Here is an 18,362-nt window from a genome sequence, read left to right as displayed (position 1 = left end):
CTATTTACAAATCTTTATGACTATTTAATGAATACAATGTAATACATGTAACTTAAGAGCAAAGATGTCCGACACATCATCAGTTGTTTATCAGCTCATGTTGATCAACGTCATATCAGCAGCGTAATTATCCGCCGGCACTCCATTTACTATACTTTCCCCGCCTTTGCCACAACGTCACAGGCGGCACATCGTCACGACCAAATGGAGTGCGCCCACTACTACACGTACTACGCGTCTCTACTGCGCAGACTCAAACAGAAAGGAAGCGCTCGGACTCCAGTCGGTAATTTTAAGTCTCCGTAAAAAGGTAAGAAAAAACCCACTCTTTTAACTTGTTCGGTGTTTTCTGAATGGTCCTACATGTAGATTAGCTTTCTATTCTTCACTATCTATTTGTAGAATCACAACGCTTCATCACAACGATTTCTCAGGGTTTTATTTTAGTTGTTATGCTAACCGGCGACAGCTAGCTAATCCAGCTAACGTTACCAAGTAGTAGATAGCTAGCTTGGAACCTTCCTCTATAGCTAACGTCAGCTTTTGTTCCATTCAGGACCGCTGGCTCTGTTTAAGTGTGACTTCTACCAAATCCCCCAAAGCCAGACGTAATATTTCCGCACACACAAAAAACTAACATTTAACTTAGCTGTTAAATATCACATCTAATAAAATCCAAACACTAGTGAACACTAACGTTAGGCTTATCGTTAGAAAATCTAGCTTTACATTGTAGATCTTATACTGTACCAACAATAATGGAACAGGTACGTGTGCTAAGTAAGTACTACTAGTAATCATAACGCTATTCATTTGCTATAAACATCATTTACCCGGTAATTTTAGAAGTATTTGTACATTTTTAAACTACTAGTTTATCTTTAAGGATCTGATCTTAAAAAAAACTAAAGACAAAGTAACACAGATTCATACTGATGCATGTCAGCACTTCTATAGTGTTTCCCGACTTGAAGGAAAAGCCGTACCAAAGGATCGGCGCATAAAACTGTTAAAAAACAAAACTATAAATAAATTCAAACTTAACTTGGGGTATCTTTAGTTTTATTGTTCTTGTATATAAATATGTACAATATTCCTGGAACTGCTATTTGAATAAGAGATGTAGAATAGTGGAGCTTATTGACAAATAAAAACATAGCAAAGACCTTAACAGTTACTGATATGATTGTATAGAAGATTTTATAAGATACATTACTTCCTTTTGAATTATAGTTATAAAAGTATGAATTATCATAAAATGCATACTAAATACTCAAGTACTTGAACGTTAATTGAAGGTTTGAAACAAATGTCTTTTAGTTCATTTTTGTCCAGTGAATAAAACTTCAGAGCAAAGTGTAACATGACCACATTATTACAGTGCCACCCTACTATATAAGTAAATGGCAGCATTGTCCAACTGTCTTATACAATAGAGTTATTTTAGCGCATCTCATTCCACAAAGACAGTTCTGTTACTGTCTAAACTCAATATGGGTACAGATATGAATAAGTCGTTATAACAGTTCAGTTCAGTGTTAAAGTATAAATTATCAACCAGAGGGTAAGAGCTCATATTGAGAGTGAATGATAAGAGATGGGTAATTTATGGTTTTATGTGACACTGTGAGTACAGTCTCATAAAATTACTTCTAGGTATTTAGCTTTTTTATTTTATTCGATTGTCCTTACTTTCTCTACATCAGCTCCTAGGAGCTCATCACCACCAGTAAAACTGTATAAGCACCGGGTTGACGGGACCGAAGGAAGTGGCGCGTCATACGGGGAGCTGTCTGCTGACATCGCTATGAGTTACAAGCCCATTGCTCCTGCGCCATCTGGCTCCAACCACACTCCTCCAGGTACTTTTATATAAAAAACTTTTTTTTTCACTTGCTTACTCTTGCTCTCCTTACAATTGTTCATGCACTTACTGGGCAGTTGCCATTTTTCGTTAATAAAAAAATTTTACACCGTGGCCATGTAAAGTATTTGTGGTGAGAATTAAGATTAGTGGACCGGAAAATTTAGTTTATGCTGCAGTCTCTCCTTTCTGTCCGGTCTCTGTGACCGAGGGCATAGTGGAGCTGGAGCGGAGAGGAGGAATGACAGAGGTGGTGAGACTAACTTTACAACTGTACATTGCTGTAAGCACAATAAAAGTGAGTAAATAGCTTATCAGCGCACATGTAGCTTTTTTACTGACCAAGTAAAACTGAGAATAACAGTAGCATCAGCTTGGCAAACTATCTCTCCTCCACTTCTGCATTTATCATAGCAAGTTTTTGGACTTGTTATGAACAGGCTAAAGTTAAACCTGACTGTGTGTAGGCTACTGTAACCATGGAGCCCAATTTATTTTATTGTCAGTCAGACAGCAGCCCCCAAGCACACCCCTCCTACATTGAGTATGATCATTGAATGAGATGCTTGCTCTTGAACTGCACTGTGTTATACAGCAATCATTCTGTGTTAAGCCCAGCTTCATTAATACAGATGTTGTAAAGTAAATAATAGGAACTTTTGTCAGTACAGCACAACGCAACAGCCTTAAACACTGAAGCCTCAAATATGACGATACAGTTGAATCAGCTAATATTCTAACGTTTTATGAAGTGGAGATTTCATAAAGTGTGTTAGTTTCAGCCATGTGTACCCAATGTGTGTATTTGATGAATGAAAAATACTGTAAAGTAGTTTTTCAGATGTGTGAGTCAATACTTTGTAGAACCACCTTTCTTTGCAATTAAAGCTGCAAGTGTTTTGTGGTACGTCTCTACCTGCTTTGCACATGTAGAGAGCGAAACTTTTTCCCATTCTTTGCAAAATAGCTCAAGTTCAGATTGGATGGAGAGATCTGTAAACAGCAATTTTCAAGTCTTGCCACAGATTCTCAATTGAAAAACAAAACTTTTGAAAACCATTTAGCATTTTCCTTTAACTTCACAATTATGTGCCACTTTGTGTTGGTTTATCACATAAAATCCCAATAAAATACAAAATTTCAAGGGATATCAATACTTTTGCAAGGCACTGTAAATGATAAAGGCAGTTTTTAATTGCTGATTATTATTGTATTATTATAAGGTATATCTTTTCTCTTCTTCTGCCCAGGCTCTTCTGTGCCCTCTCCATCTCTTCCCTCATCATCCAACTTTAGGCCAGCTTTCAGTGACTTTGGTCCACCCTCCATGGGCTTTGTTCAGGTATTTTACATTACAATCGTCTGTGTTCTGTTGTCTTATACTTACTGGTGGTCTTTATGTAGGGCTTTTTTATGGTCACTTATTTACCCCCAAAACAGCTGAAACTATGTAGTACATCTAAAGTGAAATAAATTTAACAAATATTGCCTACATGCATACAGTGTAGAAGCTAATATTCTGGCTTTAAATTACCTCTGCACACAAACAAAAAAAAAATCAAAATGCAGGCTCTGTTGGGGTCACTTGGTTTATTCTGTGACATTCAGCAGCTGAGCTTCTGTTATTATATTTAGATAGTCCTGATTCAGTTATTTCACCTAAACATTATCTAGAAAATTTAAGTACCTGCTGCCCAGAATGTCTTTCTCTACCTCTTATTGCTCCATCTGCCCTGAATACTCTGTACAGATGCACATTTACAATGCTGCTATTGTAAAAGACAGCTGACACATTGGGGTGTTGTTGATAGTCAAGTTGGTAGCTTGGTCATTGCGTGAATTGAATCTGGAAAAGCATTTGTTGGATGAATTGGAAACAATGGACATCATTACTGCTCTGAAAGCATGGCAATGCAGATCAATCAACTTGATGGATCATCTGAGTGGTGGCGGTGTAGTTTTAGGTAGTGTCATTTTGATTTAAGTATGTTTTTAAAATAATGACAAAAGTTTAAGATTTACCATATTAGCAAATTCTGTATGTTCACTGCATTCTGCAGTTTACTGAACCTGACATATGAATTTTCAGCTGTGACTAGTATTGATGTAATTTTTTTATCTCCCCTAATCAAATTAAAAAAAAAATCCAAAAATCAAACAACAGCCTGTCAAAGTATCTCAAGGGTCCACCTACAGTGAGCTTCTGTCCGTCATTGAGGAGATGAGCCGTGAGATCAGGCCTACATATGCTGGGAGCAAGAGTGCCATGGAAAGGCTAAAGAGAGGTAAGTTTGACTTGTCAAAGAACTGCATAATGTCAGTAAATAAATAAAAGAGTGCTAGGACAAGGACAGGCAGTTTTTCCTATTGTACTGTGCTTTTATCATGGAAATGTAGGACCCCAGGTAAACAGGTAACCTTGGGCATCAACTAGTAGAATAAAATAAAACTTGATTTTTGCTCTTTGGTGAAAGAAGGCCGGACACTGTCTAGAATTGCATGCTATTGTAAAATTTAAATTTTAATAATTTTAGGTAAAAATGTGAAATCTTAACATTAACTTTGTTGTTAATTTAGTTTCCTATTAAAGAATTTTACAACTGTACTGAAGAACTCTTATTGTGAAGAAAACATTTCATTGTCTATGGATTACTTTTTGGCACAATTACAGCCATACAGTGCCTAATTGTTATGTACAGCATTGAATCACTGTGGATTTCATTTCTTTTTTGAGAAAAATTTACCAAAATAATCTCAGCATGGAAACAGATCTCTGCCAGTATAGATCTCTAAGTACAAAGAGAAAAATGGTAATTAACTCAGAAATTTAGCGGATGAAAACTTTTTGTAAGCTGTATTTTACATATAGATTTAATTACTATTAAGAAAAACAATAAAAGAGTGGGACATTATTACCAGTAACAAAGGTTGTAGTAGCACCTACCATTTACTTAGCAGGAAATACCAGTGAACTGGTCATTGTATTTGACTTGACCTGTAGACACTTTATCATCTCTGGAATAACAGCTGTTGAGGGCGTTTTGTAGAGGAGATAAGCTCAGAAAGATAATGTGTACAATTAAATTTATACCAAATATTTTTGCAATGAAATGCCAGCCTTTTCATGTTTTTTTTTGTTTTGTTTTTTTGTCTTGCCCAGGTATAATCCATGCCCGTGCACTGGTCAGGGAGTGTCTTGCAGAAACTGAAAGAAGTGCACGCACATAACCTTTTTGGAAAGATCCCTTCATCCCTTGCAATTTCCCTGTAGAATTTCAGCCTCATCATCCTAAGTTATACAACTGTTTTCTTTTCTTTTTTAAATCTCCTACCTTTTGTGCTTTTTCTTGCTGGGATTTTATAGATGCTTTTGTCCCTCTTGTCTTGATTGTTACCTGCAATCCACCAAAACCTTTGTTATTGACAAACTTTGTGACCTGTGGAGTGGATGCAGTTTTGTATCTATGTTGAAATGTGTGTAGGGAATTCCTAAATATTTTTAAGCACAGTTATGGGAAAAAAATGGCAGTTGAATATCAAAATTGGCTTTTTAAAAAAATTTCAATTTTCAACCAGAACTTGTGAAGTTTCTATTCTAAATTTTACAATGCCACTCATCATATTGAATATATTATCTTGAATTTAACGTGTTTTAATTTACCATTGTTTAATTATATGTTGTAGTATAGACAATTGTAAAGATTCTTCTGTCCCAAGAAATCTGTACATCAAGTCAGTTTGTTAGTATGGAAATTTTGTAAACCAGATTTTTGCAGTTCAGTATGTATATCTTAATTAAATAACAGCAAAAACATTTTTTAAACATCATTCATATGTCTGAATGTCGTTAGTGGGTAGTTTCTCTTTTTCAGACAGTGATGAGACACCACATGAAGTAGTTTAAATTAACTAAAATGGACCTTTAGCTTTGAAACAATAACAAAAACGTAAATTGCATAATACACTGAACATTTTAAACAGATTTTACTGGGGTTAAACTATGTCAGAAGACCTAAACTAGCTTTCCATGGGGGCCAGATTTCATGTGCTCAACATGCTGCCAGTTTAGGATCCCCGATTTACTTTAAAACAAAGCAAGAGAAGACAAGACAACAGTTAATTTTTTCCTTTAATTTCTCTGCATGACAGTATTAAATATTTCAAAATACATAAAGCCAAGGATACACATTTGTTTTCAGATACATCATCATAACCTCAAACACCTCACTTTAGACAGGCTGGGCTAATGACCCACTGCTTCATGAGTAATTAACAGGAGAAGGGTGATGGGGATACTGAGGGTTTTGCTGAGTACATATTGACAATAATGTTAGTATTTTAAGAATCCCATGTCCATATGTGTTATAATGGTTGACAGAGATCGCTTGGTGTCCATGTCACACCTACCAGGAAATTACGATTTCCTGCTCACTCCAAAGCTTCTGCTGTCACTGATAGAAATGAGGGTATGGTGGTGCAAGGCAGAGATGGGATGAGAGTACACAATGTCCCTTGTGGGGAAAAAAAAAAAAAAACATTCCTGCATTTCTTTTCAGATCCATGTTAATCTTTCTTTGTTGGGCCTACAATTAAAAGTAATTGTAATGGTAACTCAAAGACTGCATTTGAAGAAGTTGAGGTTTACTATATAAATCACTATATAGTGAATTTTCACAAGCAGCACATAAAATCATTATTAAATAAGAAAAAAGGTCTCTGCAGCATATCCTATAAAAAACGTTGCTAAGATTAACATTTGTCCATTACTCTGAGCTGGTTATTTACCACAACAATGTAATGTACAAGCCTTAATAGGCTTAGTAAGAAACAGAATTCAGAATTCCCTTAGACTGAACTAAATGATGCACTGTATGAATGTTGCTGCTGGTTGGCACAGACTGGGATTATGGACCTTTAAATCAAACTGATGTCAGAACATGCTTATCAAAAGCCTAATTATATTTAGAGACAGAGACTTAGGAAAATTAAACAGGAATGGAAAATTGCACCATATACATTAGTAACTTGTGGGTGTGTTTGAATGCACCTGCGTGGACTGATGAGGGCAGGGTGGCAGAGTACATCATATAAAAAAACCAAACACCAGCAGTGTCTGTGTAGTTTCTCCTCCATCATGATTCAACCCTACAAGGATAAAAGAAGACTTGAGAATGTTCACATTGTCTAATAGCAAACAAGCTTCCAATTTAATCTGGTTCCCAAAACTCAAACTGGACTGACCGTTGTGGCAGTGGCTGGTGGTGTGCTGTTGTTAAATAAGCCTTTGTAGCGGCCCTTTTCCTCTTTTTCCTTGTTGCGAATCCTTTCTTCCATAGCCCTCAGTTCCTTTGCCACAGATGGGCCTAGAGAGGGGTCCAGTTCCAGCACCTTAGTAAAGTCAGCTCGTGCCTCTGCCTCGTTCCAAACTGCAGCATGGGCTTTAGCCCGCTTGTAGTAGGCTTTCACATTGTCTGTTAGGAAGGAGAGGAAATGCACTAATGAGTATTCCACTTATGCAAGCTGGAAGCAATACAAAGGAAATAGATATCCACTGCTTAGTGTATGTGATGAGCAACGATTTTAGTGAGAGTTCGGTCAACAAGGTGTGAATAACATTCTAAGTCTAAACGTTATGCTGCAGCTTCTTGCATTGTCAACATGATTGCCGTGCGATAAGTAAAGTATAATAATTTATGTATATTCTATTTTTCTGGTAGTAATTATATAGAAGTGAATATAGTTACACTGCTAACTTTTTACTACTTTATTCTCGTGCTTTCTCTAGTGAACTTATTTCATAGCAGCATGGAGCAAAGCTATTATGTAGTATGCAGTTATTATAGTTAAAATGAAGTATAGCACACTTTGATGAACCGCTGGCTGGTTAGTCACTGTAAGGAACAGGGATTTGCTCTCGTGGATAACTGGCCCTCTTTCTCTGGTCGCCCTGACCTGCTAAAAGTGGACGGCCTTCATCCTAATGGAGTAGGTGCAACAGTTTTGTCTAGAAATATGGACAGGTGTCTGAAGCAGGTTTGGCACTCAGCATTTGACAGGTCACAGGTGAATAGAGACCGTGCTAGGCTTACTAATAGTGCAGTGTTGGAGTCTCTTAACTCATTTGTCCAGTCAAGGAGCTTCACATAGCGCAGATTATCATTCTAGTCAGAGCATTCACAATGAGACTGGCTCCTCTCCTTACTGTATTCATTCAAACTCAACTATTACCCCCACTAGTGTTGTTGGTCAGGTAAATCTTAAAACAACTGACAAAATTCATAATAACAGTCCAAACAAAATTTATATTGTTTAGGCACATCTCTGTATGCGTAGGCCACTATACTGTTCTATTAATACAAAATGACTTTACACAATTGCAAATTAATACATCCTCCTAATACTTCTTTACACCGCCATGAAAATGAAAACCCGAAACATCAGATCACTGTCCTGACTGATCAAGTCTTTATTGATAAATAATTAGATCCTGCAGCATTCTCTGGACATGGTCAGTTTATGTGAACTATTCAATGTGACAATAGTGAGCCAACTCACTGCAGTGGAAACACATTTAACTTAATTCATTTCAGAGGGACAGTAGTTTCTAACCTGACTGTCTCTCCCATCACATCAGTTGTATCAGATCTTTTCCCTATTACATTTAATAAGATAGATAGATAGATAGATAGATAGATAGATAGATAGATAGATAGATCACTGAGCTAAAACAAAAACAAAACCTATTTTGACTATAAGTTGACTATAGGGTAGACGAATCAGGTTTGACTATAAACATTTCTAGTTGGGGACACCCCTAATTCAGACAACTTCACATTTTGCAGATTATGTTGTAGATATTTTAAATTGAAAAAAAAAACAAACTACTGTCCAATAACTACACCATTGAGCCACGATGACAAACTAAAGCAGTTTTTCAGTTTGCTTTTTCTATCTGTTTTCATATTTCATGCAAAGACAAATACTTCATCATATTACCTGGATAAATTAAAAGCTATCAAAGCTGTTTCCTGCCATTCATATTCATATGCTCCAGTTATGCAGCAAAATAAAATATTTGGCTACAAATGTTCTTATTAATTTCCATCTGCTTTTCCAACTCAGTTCACCCATGTCCCCTGCTTTCTATATTTAGAGACCTGCCCTCCATGGCTCCTTCGACTGATAATTCTTATCCAACATTAACATGGAAAGATACATTTCCACTTTCATATACTAACACTAGAATAATTTCCTGCTTTATATAAATATCCTTTTAGATGTCATTATTTATCTTTTCTACTACATGTCAGAGTCATATCTAATTTTGGTTAGCTCATCTTCACCAATTAACATATACTGTTTAAGTTTCAAACACGTAATTACAATACGTAGAAATGAAAAATAGTTTTATCTGTTGTTTCTTGCAAAGTTATAACAACGTTGTCTTACCTTCATATTTGAAGACCAATGATGTGCAGTGCTCAATAACTTCGTAGTACTGTGCTTGAAGTAACTTGCATTGGCAGTAATTCAGGAGCAGTGGTGTGATCATAAGGTCCAACTTAATCCATGCTTCATCTCCAGGATGCTCCTGAAATAAGAGAAGAAAGTCCCATAGAAGAGTTTTAGACACTTAAACTCACTGTCTATAACAATCAAATAAAGAACTTGTTGCTTATGTATTCTAACCAAATACAATAAATAACATAAGACCTTCCCTAACCTTCATCTGTAGATTTTTCAGACAGGCAATGCCATTGTAGTACTTCTCGGTGGCCTCCGCAATTTTTCCTTGTTTGAACAGTGAGTTACCCTCCTCATGCATCTGAGGCACAAGCTCAAGTTTCTCTTGGTCTGTCATTGCCCACACATCAAGCTGGAATGATCCTGGAGGAAGAACCTAAGCAGACAAAGAGGTCAGAGATCAGTGGCAGTCGCAGCACTTACTGTAGGATAGTAAAGATTATGTAATACAGGGGAAATTTTTATGGTTTATATACACAATATTTAGGCAGTTTTGCCTATGTGCAAGCCTAAAATGTAGACAAATTAAGGACGTATATCAGCTTTTCATTTTAGCCTCCAAATGCAAAGCCAGAAGTTACTGTGTTAAGCAAAACTCCATGCAAATTCTGTTTAAAAAAATTAAAAATTGAAACACAATACAGTCTAACAGCAATACAACAAAACCTACAGCCTGCAAAATAAACAGACAGTTAAACTACACCTAAATTAGTTTGAAAAAAAAAAGAACTGAATATTACTACTTTAATTTATTTTAGCCAGGAAACTGAGTGTGTATTTAAGCAGCATTTGGATTCATGAAGGACAGCTAAACAAAATAGAAGGTGTATACAAAAAAGTTGTGTGTACAAATTGCTTTTAATCAATAAAATTAACTTCCTGAAAGTTCTATGGGTTTTCACTAGTTTTTTTAGGCAATCTTCTTGGACAACTGCTTGTTTTTTTGACATGAAATCATTTTCAACAGATTTATATTTCTCTCAAAAAATGAGTGGAGTCAAATCTCAAACACTTTGCCATTAAGGCAGCCCGATAAAGTGCTCTGCTCACCTCCAGCAGCTCAATGGTGAAGACAAGGGCCTGTGGATTGGCTTGGAGATGATCCAGGTCCTTGTGCCCCAGAGAATGGTGAGAGTGGATCTGGGCAATGCCACAGCAGTGCCTCTGGCCTTCCAGTGGGTCCTTGCCAACACTGATATTTCTCAGAGACTGCGACACGAGTGGGTAAAGTGCTGTGTGCTAAGGGATAAGGACAGAGACAGTCAACATTGTGGAGGAACAAGATCGCTACGCTGTTACATCCAGCACGGCCAGCTACAAACCTTGTTGTCGCAGGTAAATTCTGCAATTTCACCTTGTCTCATGGTGATGATCACTCTCTCCCACACAGCTAGTTTAAATTTCTTGCCCAAGATGAGCTCCATGGGTTTGCTGCGGCCCCCCATGGTCCTGGAGTCATCCAGCAGCGTGCCATCACAGAGGCTGGTACGGTAGTGGAAGACCACCTGGTAAAGAATACACAGGTAAACAACAACAAAAAAAGAAACCCTATTCAACACAGTTATTAGAAGATGGTCTATGCCCTTTGCTAAAAACAAACTCTGCGTTTGCAGAGGCCTGCAGAGCGTCTGTACAATGGTTCACACTGTTATAACTTTCTTTTCAACTACGACGGTAAAAATGTGACTGACATTAGAGGATAGCCAATCAGCAATCATAAACACATGCCATCCTGTCCCGCCCCCTGTTTTTCCATCAGATGAAGAAAAAAATGGAAAAAATGTAACACATATACGAGTCCTCTTGATTTATACCAAAATCTAACGTCGATTCGTCACAAAGGCAGCAAAACACCAGGGTGTGTCAGCGGTGTGTGTTTACAGACGTAGTACGTTCACTGTGACATGAGCTGACAGTTTCCTACGATGGAGTCCAATGTGTGAACGTTAGCCAAGATAAACCCGGTGATAGCATTAGCTAAAATGCTTCGCCGTTTAGCTTAACAAACCCCACACAACTAACCAAAGCCCCACTCGATGGCCCTATAGTTTTACCTTGGTTCCATTAGGAAAGCTCGACAACTCTCCTTTACCGGGACTAACTAATTTCTTTACAATTCCTTCTTCGACAAGCTTGCGTGCCTCTTCCTCCATCCTTGACCGAGTCTCTGTTCACGACGAACGACGACGTTTCCCGAAGCCCGTCGTCTCGTCAGAGGCCACTTTAGGCCTCACAGCGCCCTCTACACGTAGACTGCGTCACGACCACAGTGCAGACCAGAACAACGATGGACATAGACACCAAATTCCACTATTTTGAATGATAACGCGCGAGGATTTACGTCTAAATTCATGGCATATACCCATGTTGCATCATATGTTTTGTTTTTTTATTTTTCATGGCATCGTGTTATAGGTCACACATAGTGGAATTCCACTTAGCGTTACATTTATTTTACAGACGCAAGCCATTGCTATAGAGGTTTATATATAAAATAGCTAAATCTACCTAAGGGTACATAACTAAATTTTCAACCATCTGCATCATTAAAATGTTTGGTAAACATTTACATATTACTGTTATTAATTCAAATATTGTCACAACAAATAATGAATATGCTTTTTTATATATATTTTTACTTATTGTTCTAATAGCACACCCCTTACAGTATCACATCATGAACCATATATCGGTACTAGTTTGATGTAAAGAGACATTAAATATGTTAAGTGGTTACACTGGTTGAGTGAATGTACACTCCACCACTGCCAGAAGGGTAATTATATTACCAATTATATTCCTACATATTTGCCCCGCTACTGCAAAACTTTCAATCTATGTAATTTACTCCAATTTTTTAAAGGTTTTTAGCCAGAGCCTCTGCTAGATATCTAAATCTAAAGAACCATAAAAAAAATAAAATAAATAAAAATAATAAAAAAAAAACGTTATTTTTAAACTGACCACTGCTGGTTGCCTGTCTTACTGGGTTGATGGCTGCTTGGCACTCAGAGGAGAAGTGATTCTTGTTTGAAAAATAGCAGGGCTTTTGTTTCCTGAGAGCCAGGACTGAAGATTACTGGGTGTGAAACTGCAATTGAAAAACCATTATCCTTAGAAAAGGTTGTTGCGTTTTATGAAAATTGTTAAGTTGTGCCCTTTCATGTGCAAAAGAAACAGCACTATGTGGGAAATGACACTCCATCCTTTACACACCTACACTGTCTTACTAGTAGGCAAAATATGTGCAAATCTCTGTGTTCGTGTACTGTACTGACATGTCACGTTTTATCCTGACTGGTTTCTTTTGTCCCCTTGGGAACTGATGTACTCTAGCTTTATTTAGGTTTTTACACAGATATGAGTGTAAGAACTTCTGTGTGGATGCCATGTCGGAATAAACATTCACAAAAAAAGCAAAATTCATGGCAAAGTTAATTATTTCTTCCATGTTTTCTGGACATTTTTGCATTTGCAAGTATCTGAAGTGTCGCGATACTCAATACCAATATAAACGTTTATATCCAAGATTTTCCAGATTTTACACTTATAAGCAAATCTTTATGCAACTTTTGCTAAAAACTGAAAAGTAGAACACAATAGTTTAACAACAACAAAAACTTGAATGACCACATCTCCAAAGCAATTAAATGAAAATAGAACTAAACATTACCACCTTAACTAACATAACCTTACCACCATTGCCACCGGACTTTAAATATTTTTAATATATTAAAAAAGCTTAGGTAGTAACTGATTAGAAGTCCAGTGGATGGAAATTAACAGATACATGCAAAAGGGGAATTCTAAGATAGGCATTAGTTTGTATCTGATGGACAAGAAATCTGTTGAACCTATATAACCAAAACTAAATCATTCAATTTAAAGGACAGTACATAAGCAGGGCTCATTCTACCTCTTGCTTTGTTATCTCAAATCCAAGTTTAAACCCAAGACAATCAACACACAAACAATGCACTTCTTATATGAATGTTTTATCCAAAAACTATATAAGCAAGTTATTCCTTTCTAAGCTGTATGTTAAAAAAATGTTAGCACAATCAATTGAAGCCACAGCAAGAGAACTGAGCTTTTCAGTTCTTAAACACACACCTTCACACACGTCATAGATTTATCCTTGAACTGTTCAACAAGGGACACTGGGAAAATTGATCTGTTTGGAAAACTAACTTGACTGACACAAATAAAATATATAAAATATTTATTGTAATTTCACAGTCATTATTCACACAAAATAGAAAACACAGGCAAGACGATTCTCCTTCTTTTTGTGTACAGCAATGTCAGATCATATAGTGGAAACAGTCCAGGCACCAAGTGGTTCAACTAGTAGTGGTCGTTTGACAATAATTTTTTTTTTTTTACAAGCTACAACGTACAATTCATATAAAGATAGCAAACCACACAATGTAGTGGAAATGTAGTGAGTCATAAAATGTCATTTTTCAAAATAAGGTAAGTAGAACAGTTTAAAGCCTCTTCTTCCACGGACAGCACAGCTAATGTATATCACATGGTACACTGTAGGACATAGAGGAAACAACATTGTTAGTATAAAACAACTGTTAATGTGTTTAGTGGCTATAGGAACTAAATTACCAATTTACCTCCAGGGATGAAGAGAAGAAATCCAGGTACAAAGAAAATAGCACTTGAAACACCTGTAAGGGCAGTTTCATTAGTTACAACCCACAGTAATGACACAGTCAACAATACTATCAATGTAACCACACATTACAGGAATGTTTGGAAATAAATATTTGATTTCTTGAAAGGGTTAGATCAGAAGTTCAACGTAATTCTCAGGCCTGTAAACAGGTAGACTGCCACAAAACTCTGAGACACATGTATTTCATTAAATTTTGAACTAATTCTTAAAAAAAAAACTCAATCTTATTTGTGTTTAGACCCTAAGAGTAACTCACATCTGTTTTTCCAGGGTTTTATTTAGAATAACGTTAAATAAAAGTGACGTTAAATCTCCCAAAGGTACTTCTTTTTTGAATAGGAGATGTGCAACATCTAAAACCAACAGACTTATTTAAAAAAAACTTAAAACCACAGTGTACAACTTTAGGGAGAACTACTGTTGATGGTTTCTATACAACATTTTATTTCTCAATTTCTCCCTATCAAAACATTTAAGTTAACCACAACAATCAAATCATTTGTTTCAAAATTTGTTGTACTTTACAAAAATAATATGAAATAACAAGTCTTTTCTGTTTGCCTTGTATTTTTTCTTTTTTCAAAGCCCATGAGCAATGAAGCCAGTTGATTGGAAAAAGAGGAAATAAAAATAAACCCTGATGTGAATCGATAGCAACCGTTAATACCCCCTTTGTTAGTACGTTTCTTTTTTGATTTTTAAAACCTTAAGTATGTTTGCCTTTATTTCTGATTGTAATGGGCATTATTGGTGCCAGTCTTGAACACACATGAGAAATATTTTGTCATTTCTTACAGCCCTTTAAAAAAAAACCTTTTCAGAAGTTTGTTGCTGTGCTTTCAGCTTTGAAACATGGGCTTTATACGGAATTTACCACCTGACCAGGTCATAGATTTTTTTTGTTTTTGGAGTGTGCAGCAAGCATGTTGTTACTGTACACATGTTTAAAAACACTCCATAAGCTTGAGAAGAGTCAGTTCATTTTCAACTTTTTCCATTGTCTACACTGTCAGAAGAAACTAAACAAAACAAAAACCACGATCCTGATCTACAAACCTAAAGTCACAGCCCACAACTTCTGCACAAGGTTGTTCTTTTCCAGCTCTAAGCCTGTTGTAAAAGTAAAGCTAGGAGCCAACACCTGGGACAGACTGGTTGGGAAACAGTCGTCAAAAGGACTTTAACCTCGAAAGACTGAATCTTCTTCACCAGCAGTCCAGCAGTGTGTATGTAACAGTAAGTCAGGGACTATATAAAGACCAAAGTGCTACTAAGTTTGTTTTTGGCTAAGATACAAATTTATAGAATAAAAAAGAACGGTTCTGAATGATACCACTTAAAGGAAAGATGAAGACCTCCTACTAGATCATTATATCAATTAAAATCTTTGTTTTATAATTTATGCTGTCCATCTGTGTTTATTTATCAAAATGTTTATGATAGATGTAATGTCTGTTCATGGTTTTTCATCATCTGAATCAACTTTTAAAGAAGCTTACAGTGTTTAATTTTAAGCGCAACTTGTATTGTAAAATATTTCTTATTAGAAATCCACATGCATTTGGACTAACACAGCAATTGTATAATTTCTGCACAAAGCAAACAAAAACTAGACTACCTTTAATATATTTACTTTCTTACCTGCATTTGGATTCAACTGTATGACAACACCAGTGAAAATAAGAGCTAAAACAAAAAACATTGAAAAAAGTATATCAGTGAGATGCAGATACAACTTGGAACTTACATAAAGTATTAAACTTTTTTTCATTAACTCTGGTATTCTGGCAATGAGCTATAATAAACAGTGGATCAACAAGGAGACAAAGTTCACTGTATGCCAAACAAGTCACTGACACACACAACACTGAACAAACTGCAAAGTTGTCTGTAGTAGTTTGTTAACATTAAAATAACGGCATATGCTTAGAGGCTCTTTTAAAGTGCTTCTTTATCATGTGAAAACAATTGTGCTTTTTTCATATTCATTTTAGATTGTAATTATTAAATTTTATATGTTATATTTAAAAGATGAATAAATGTAAATTGCTAAACCATCCACATTTAACTAATACTATGACGTTTAAAGACCCATTATGGTCAGACGTTTTTACTGTACCACTTCAACAGTCAAGAAATTGCTAAGATTAATTTGTTCTTCTCAAGGAAGCAGTACAATCGCATCAGAGAATCTTGGTTGTTTATTTTACAAATACTGGGTAGAAACACCTACGCTTAAGACTTACCAACTCCAGTTATTAGGAGAAGAAATGAAGCAAGAACAACTCTTCTGTTTTTCTTCACCAGTGGGTGGGACAACCACCTGAGAAACACATTTTAAAGTAACTGTTTCTTGTTGCTTCTCTGTCTGTGTGTGTCTGTGTCTTTGGTTTGTTTGAACTTACCCACAGCAGTGTGCAGAAAGCTGTGTGACAGAACTCAAGGTGCTGAAGGACCACTGGGAGCTGCAGTAAGACAGGGTCGCAGGGTCACTGTGAAGACAGCACAAACAGATTTCATCTCACATTCAATGAGCATGCAGGCAAACAACAACAAAAACAAAAAAGAACATCAAAAGTCCTACAAATAAGACCCACCTGATTTTGAAGAAGTTATTGAAAGATGAATTGCCATTGTTGCCTAATGCATCTTCATTTTCCAGATTCTACAGACACAGCAGATGATAGACAAATTGCAGTTTCAATTAAACAACTAAGCCCTGTCTACAATATATTTGTGCACACAGTAGCAGTATGTGTACCTGATATTTCATGTTACTGTGCTCAGGGGTTCCAGTGGCAGCGGGCGAGGGATGAGTCTGAGGTTTAGAGAAAGTCAGGGGACCAAATGTCATCTCTCCTACGTCTCTGTCTTTCCATCCCTCTGCCTCTCCGTCAGACACAGACCCTTCCTCATCTCCCTCTAATACAAAGGCATCATCGATACTAAACTGGGTTGCCATGGCGATCACCTCCTACACTTTGATGCTCACTAAAAGTAAAAGATACATGCACTGTGAAAGAAAAACGTGTCAGGCCATTTAGTAGTAATTATCACTGTATACGTTATCCAGATTTCTATACCAAGCTAGTTTAAGCATCCTTGTAATGCGATAGAAGAAAATGTACTAGGTGAGTAAGAAAACTGGGACTTTGAATGACAATTATGGTTGTGGTTTTGTCAACTTTACTTAACTAGTGTTTTACACTTAATAGTTAAAGTACGTCACGCCTAAGCAGTAAGTGGAGTTCACTATCAACGTTATAACAGAGATAAAAATTCTGAACAAATCTAAAAGACTCAAATTTGACATAAAGTCGAAAAATACATATTTGACTCTCTATTCTTGGCCGACATGACTGAGCAGATCAACATTAACTAAGGAAACTAGCGGCTAGCTGCTCTGCTATCGGTGTCTGCCATTGTTTGTGCTGTTTCCGTTGGCGAACAGATGACCAGAGGAAAACTTACTGTCTTAAGTAAATTTCCACCGAGACGAAACTCGACTTGACGTTGCTTACAGATGGGTCACATATCCGTTCTATCTGCAGCAGTTTTCTATAAATGTCTGCTACAAATGTTTTGTTTTGATCTTACGAGCGCAAAAAACGCTTCGTAAAAGTTTTGAGCCTCTTCCTTTTTTAACACCCGGCTCTCGATTGCACACGACTGATTACGCCCAAAGCTCTTCCCGGGGACCAGCCTACTCAATCGAAGGTCGGGGTATCGATCGACCAGTGGTCCATAACAGTAACAGGGTGAAACAGGATACTAAGGGCCGCAAACATAGGGTACGGGGCAATGTTACATTACTCCGGGTTACACGTGTTTAGGCTTTTATTTAGTTTTAGTTTAATATTAACAAGCTACATAGATTGAACCCAACTTAATATATGCATGTATACTATAAACTAATAAGGAGGGCTGGTTCTGTTCTGGGGGAGAAGCTGGACCGTCTGCATGTTGTGGCTGAGAGGAGAATGTTGTCCTGGAATATCCCTACCACCCACTCGATTAGGTGCTGGCTGCACAGAGGAGCACTTTCAGCCGGAGACCGATCACAGTAAAGTGCTCCACAGAACGCCACAAGAGATCCTTTCTCCCAGTGGCTATTAAACTGTTCATCCCAATAATGGAATAAATGGTCAAAATCGACAAATAATATTGTTTCTATTTCATTTAAGTTTACTTCACTAGATGGGTTATATCCGTACTTATTGATCAGTCTTGGTTCGGTGGAAGGTTTTTTCTTTCGTTTCTACTTTTCTACACTGTAACAAGGCA

At 36.7% G+C, this 18,362-nt stretch overlaps 3 protein-coding genes across 4 annotated transcripts; 1 reads left to right on the top strand and 2 right to left on the bottom strand.

The window, feature by feature from the left end:
• Positions 1-208: 208 nt before the first annotated feature.
• cdk2ap2 (cyclin dependent kinase 2 associated protein 2) lies at positions 209-6,475 on the top strand. Its single transcript, XM_067498617.1, has 5 exons — positions 209-310; positions 1,707-1,862; positions 3,115-3,206; positions 4,029-4,149; positions 5,025-6,475. The coding sequence occupies exons 2-5, from the start codon at positions 1,808-1,810 to the stop codon at positions 5,090-5,092; spliced, it is 336 nt and encodes a 111-aa protein (XP_067354718.1). The 5' UTR covers positions 209-310; positions 1,707-1,807; the 3' UTR covers positions 5,093-6,475.
• aip (aryl hydrocarbon receptor interacting protein) lies at positions 5,976-11,601 on the bottom strand. The gene is made up of 7 exons (XM_067498616.1): positions 11,443-11,601; positions 10,711-10,893; positions 10,439-10,627; positions 9,588-9,764; positions 9,314-9,455; positions 7,106-7,335; positions 5,976-7,009 (listed from the first exon to the last, which is right to left on the bottom strand). Exons 1-7 carry the CDS (start codon positions 11,539-11,541, stop codon positions 7,004-7,006), a joined length of 1,026 nt encoding a protein of 341 aa, XP_067354717.1. The 5' UTR covers positions 11,542-11,601; the 3' UTR covers positions 5,976-7,003.
• Positions 11,602-13,595: 1,994 nt separating this feature from the next.
• tmem134 (transmembrane protein 134) lies at positions 13,596-17,759 on the bottom strand. Of its 2 annotated transcripts, none has more exons than XM_067497864.1 (8): positions 17,550-17,759; positions 16,840-17,091; positions 16,676-16,743; positions 16,484-16,570; positions 16,325-16,401; positions 15,720-15,764; positions 14,017-14,070; positions 13,596-13,930 (listed from the first exon to the last, which is right to left on the bottom strand). In XM_067497864.1, the coding sequence occupies exons 2-8, from the start codon at positions 17,038-17,040 to the stop codon at positions 13,848-13,850; spliced, it is 615 nt and encodes a 204-aa protein (XP_067353965.1). In that variant the 5' UTR covers positions 17,041-17,091; positions 17,550-17,759; the 3' UTR covers positions 13,596-13,847. The 2 variants fall into 2 exon arrangements, with proteins under 2 accessions (XP_067353965.1, XP_067353964.1); XM_067497863.1 differs by having other exon boundaries at positions 16,840-17,069; positions 17,550-17,758.
• Positions 17,760-18,362: the final 603 nt, after the last annotated feature.

Source organism: Channa argus, chromosome 3 (genome assembly GCF_033026475.1).
Source record: "Channa argus isolate prfri chromosome 3, Channa argus male v1.0, whole genome shotgun sequence".
NCBI lineage: Eukaryota > Metazoa > Chordata > Actinopteri > Anabantiformes > Channidae > Channa > Channa argus.
Note: the sequence above shows the minus strand (reverse complement) of the source record. Positions and strands in the feature narration are given on the sequence as shown.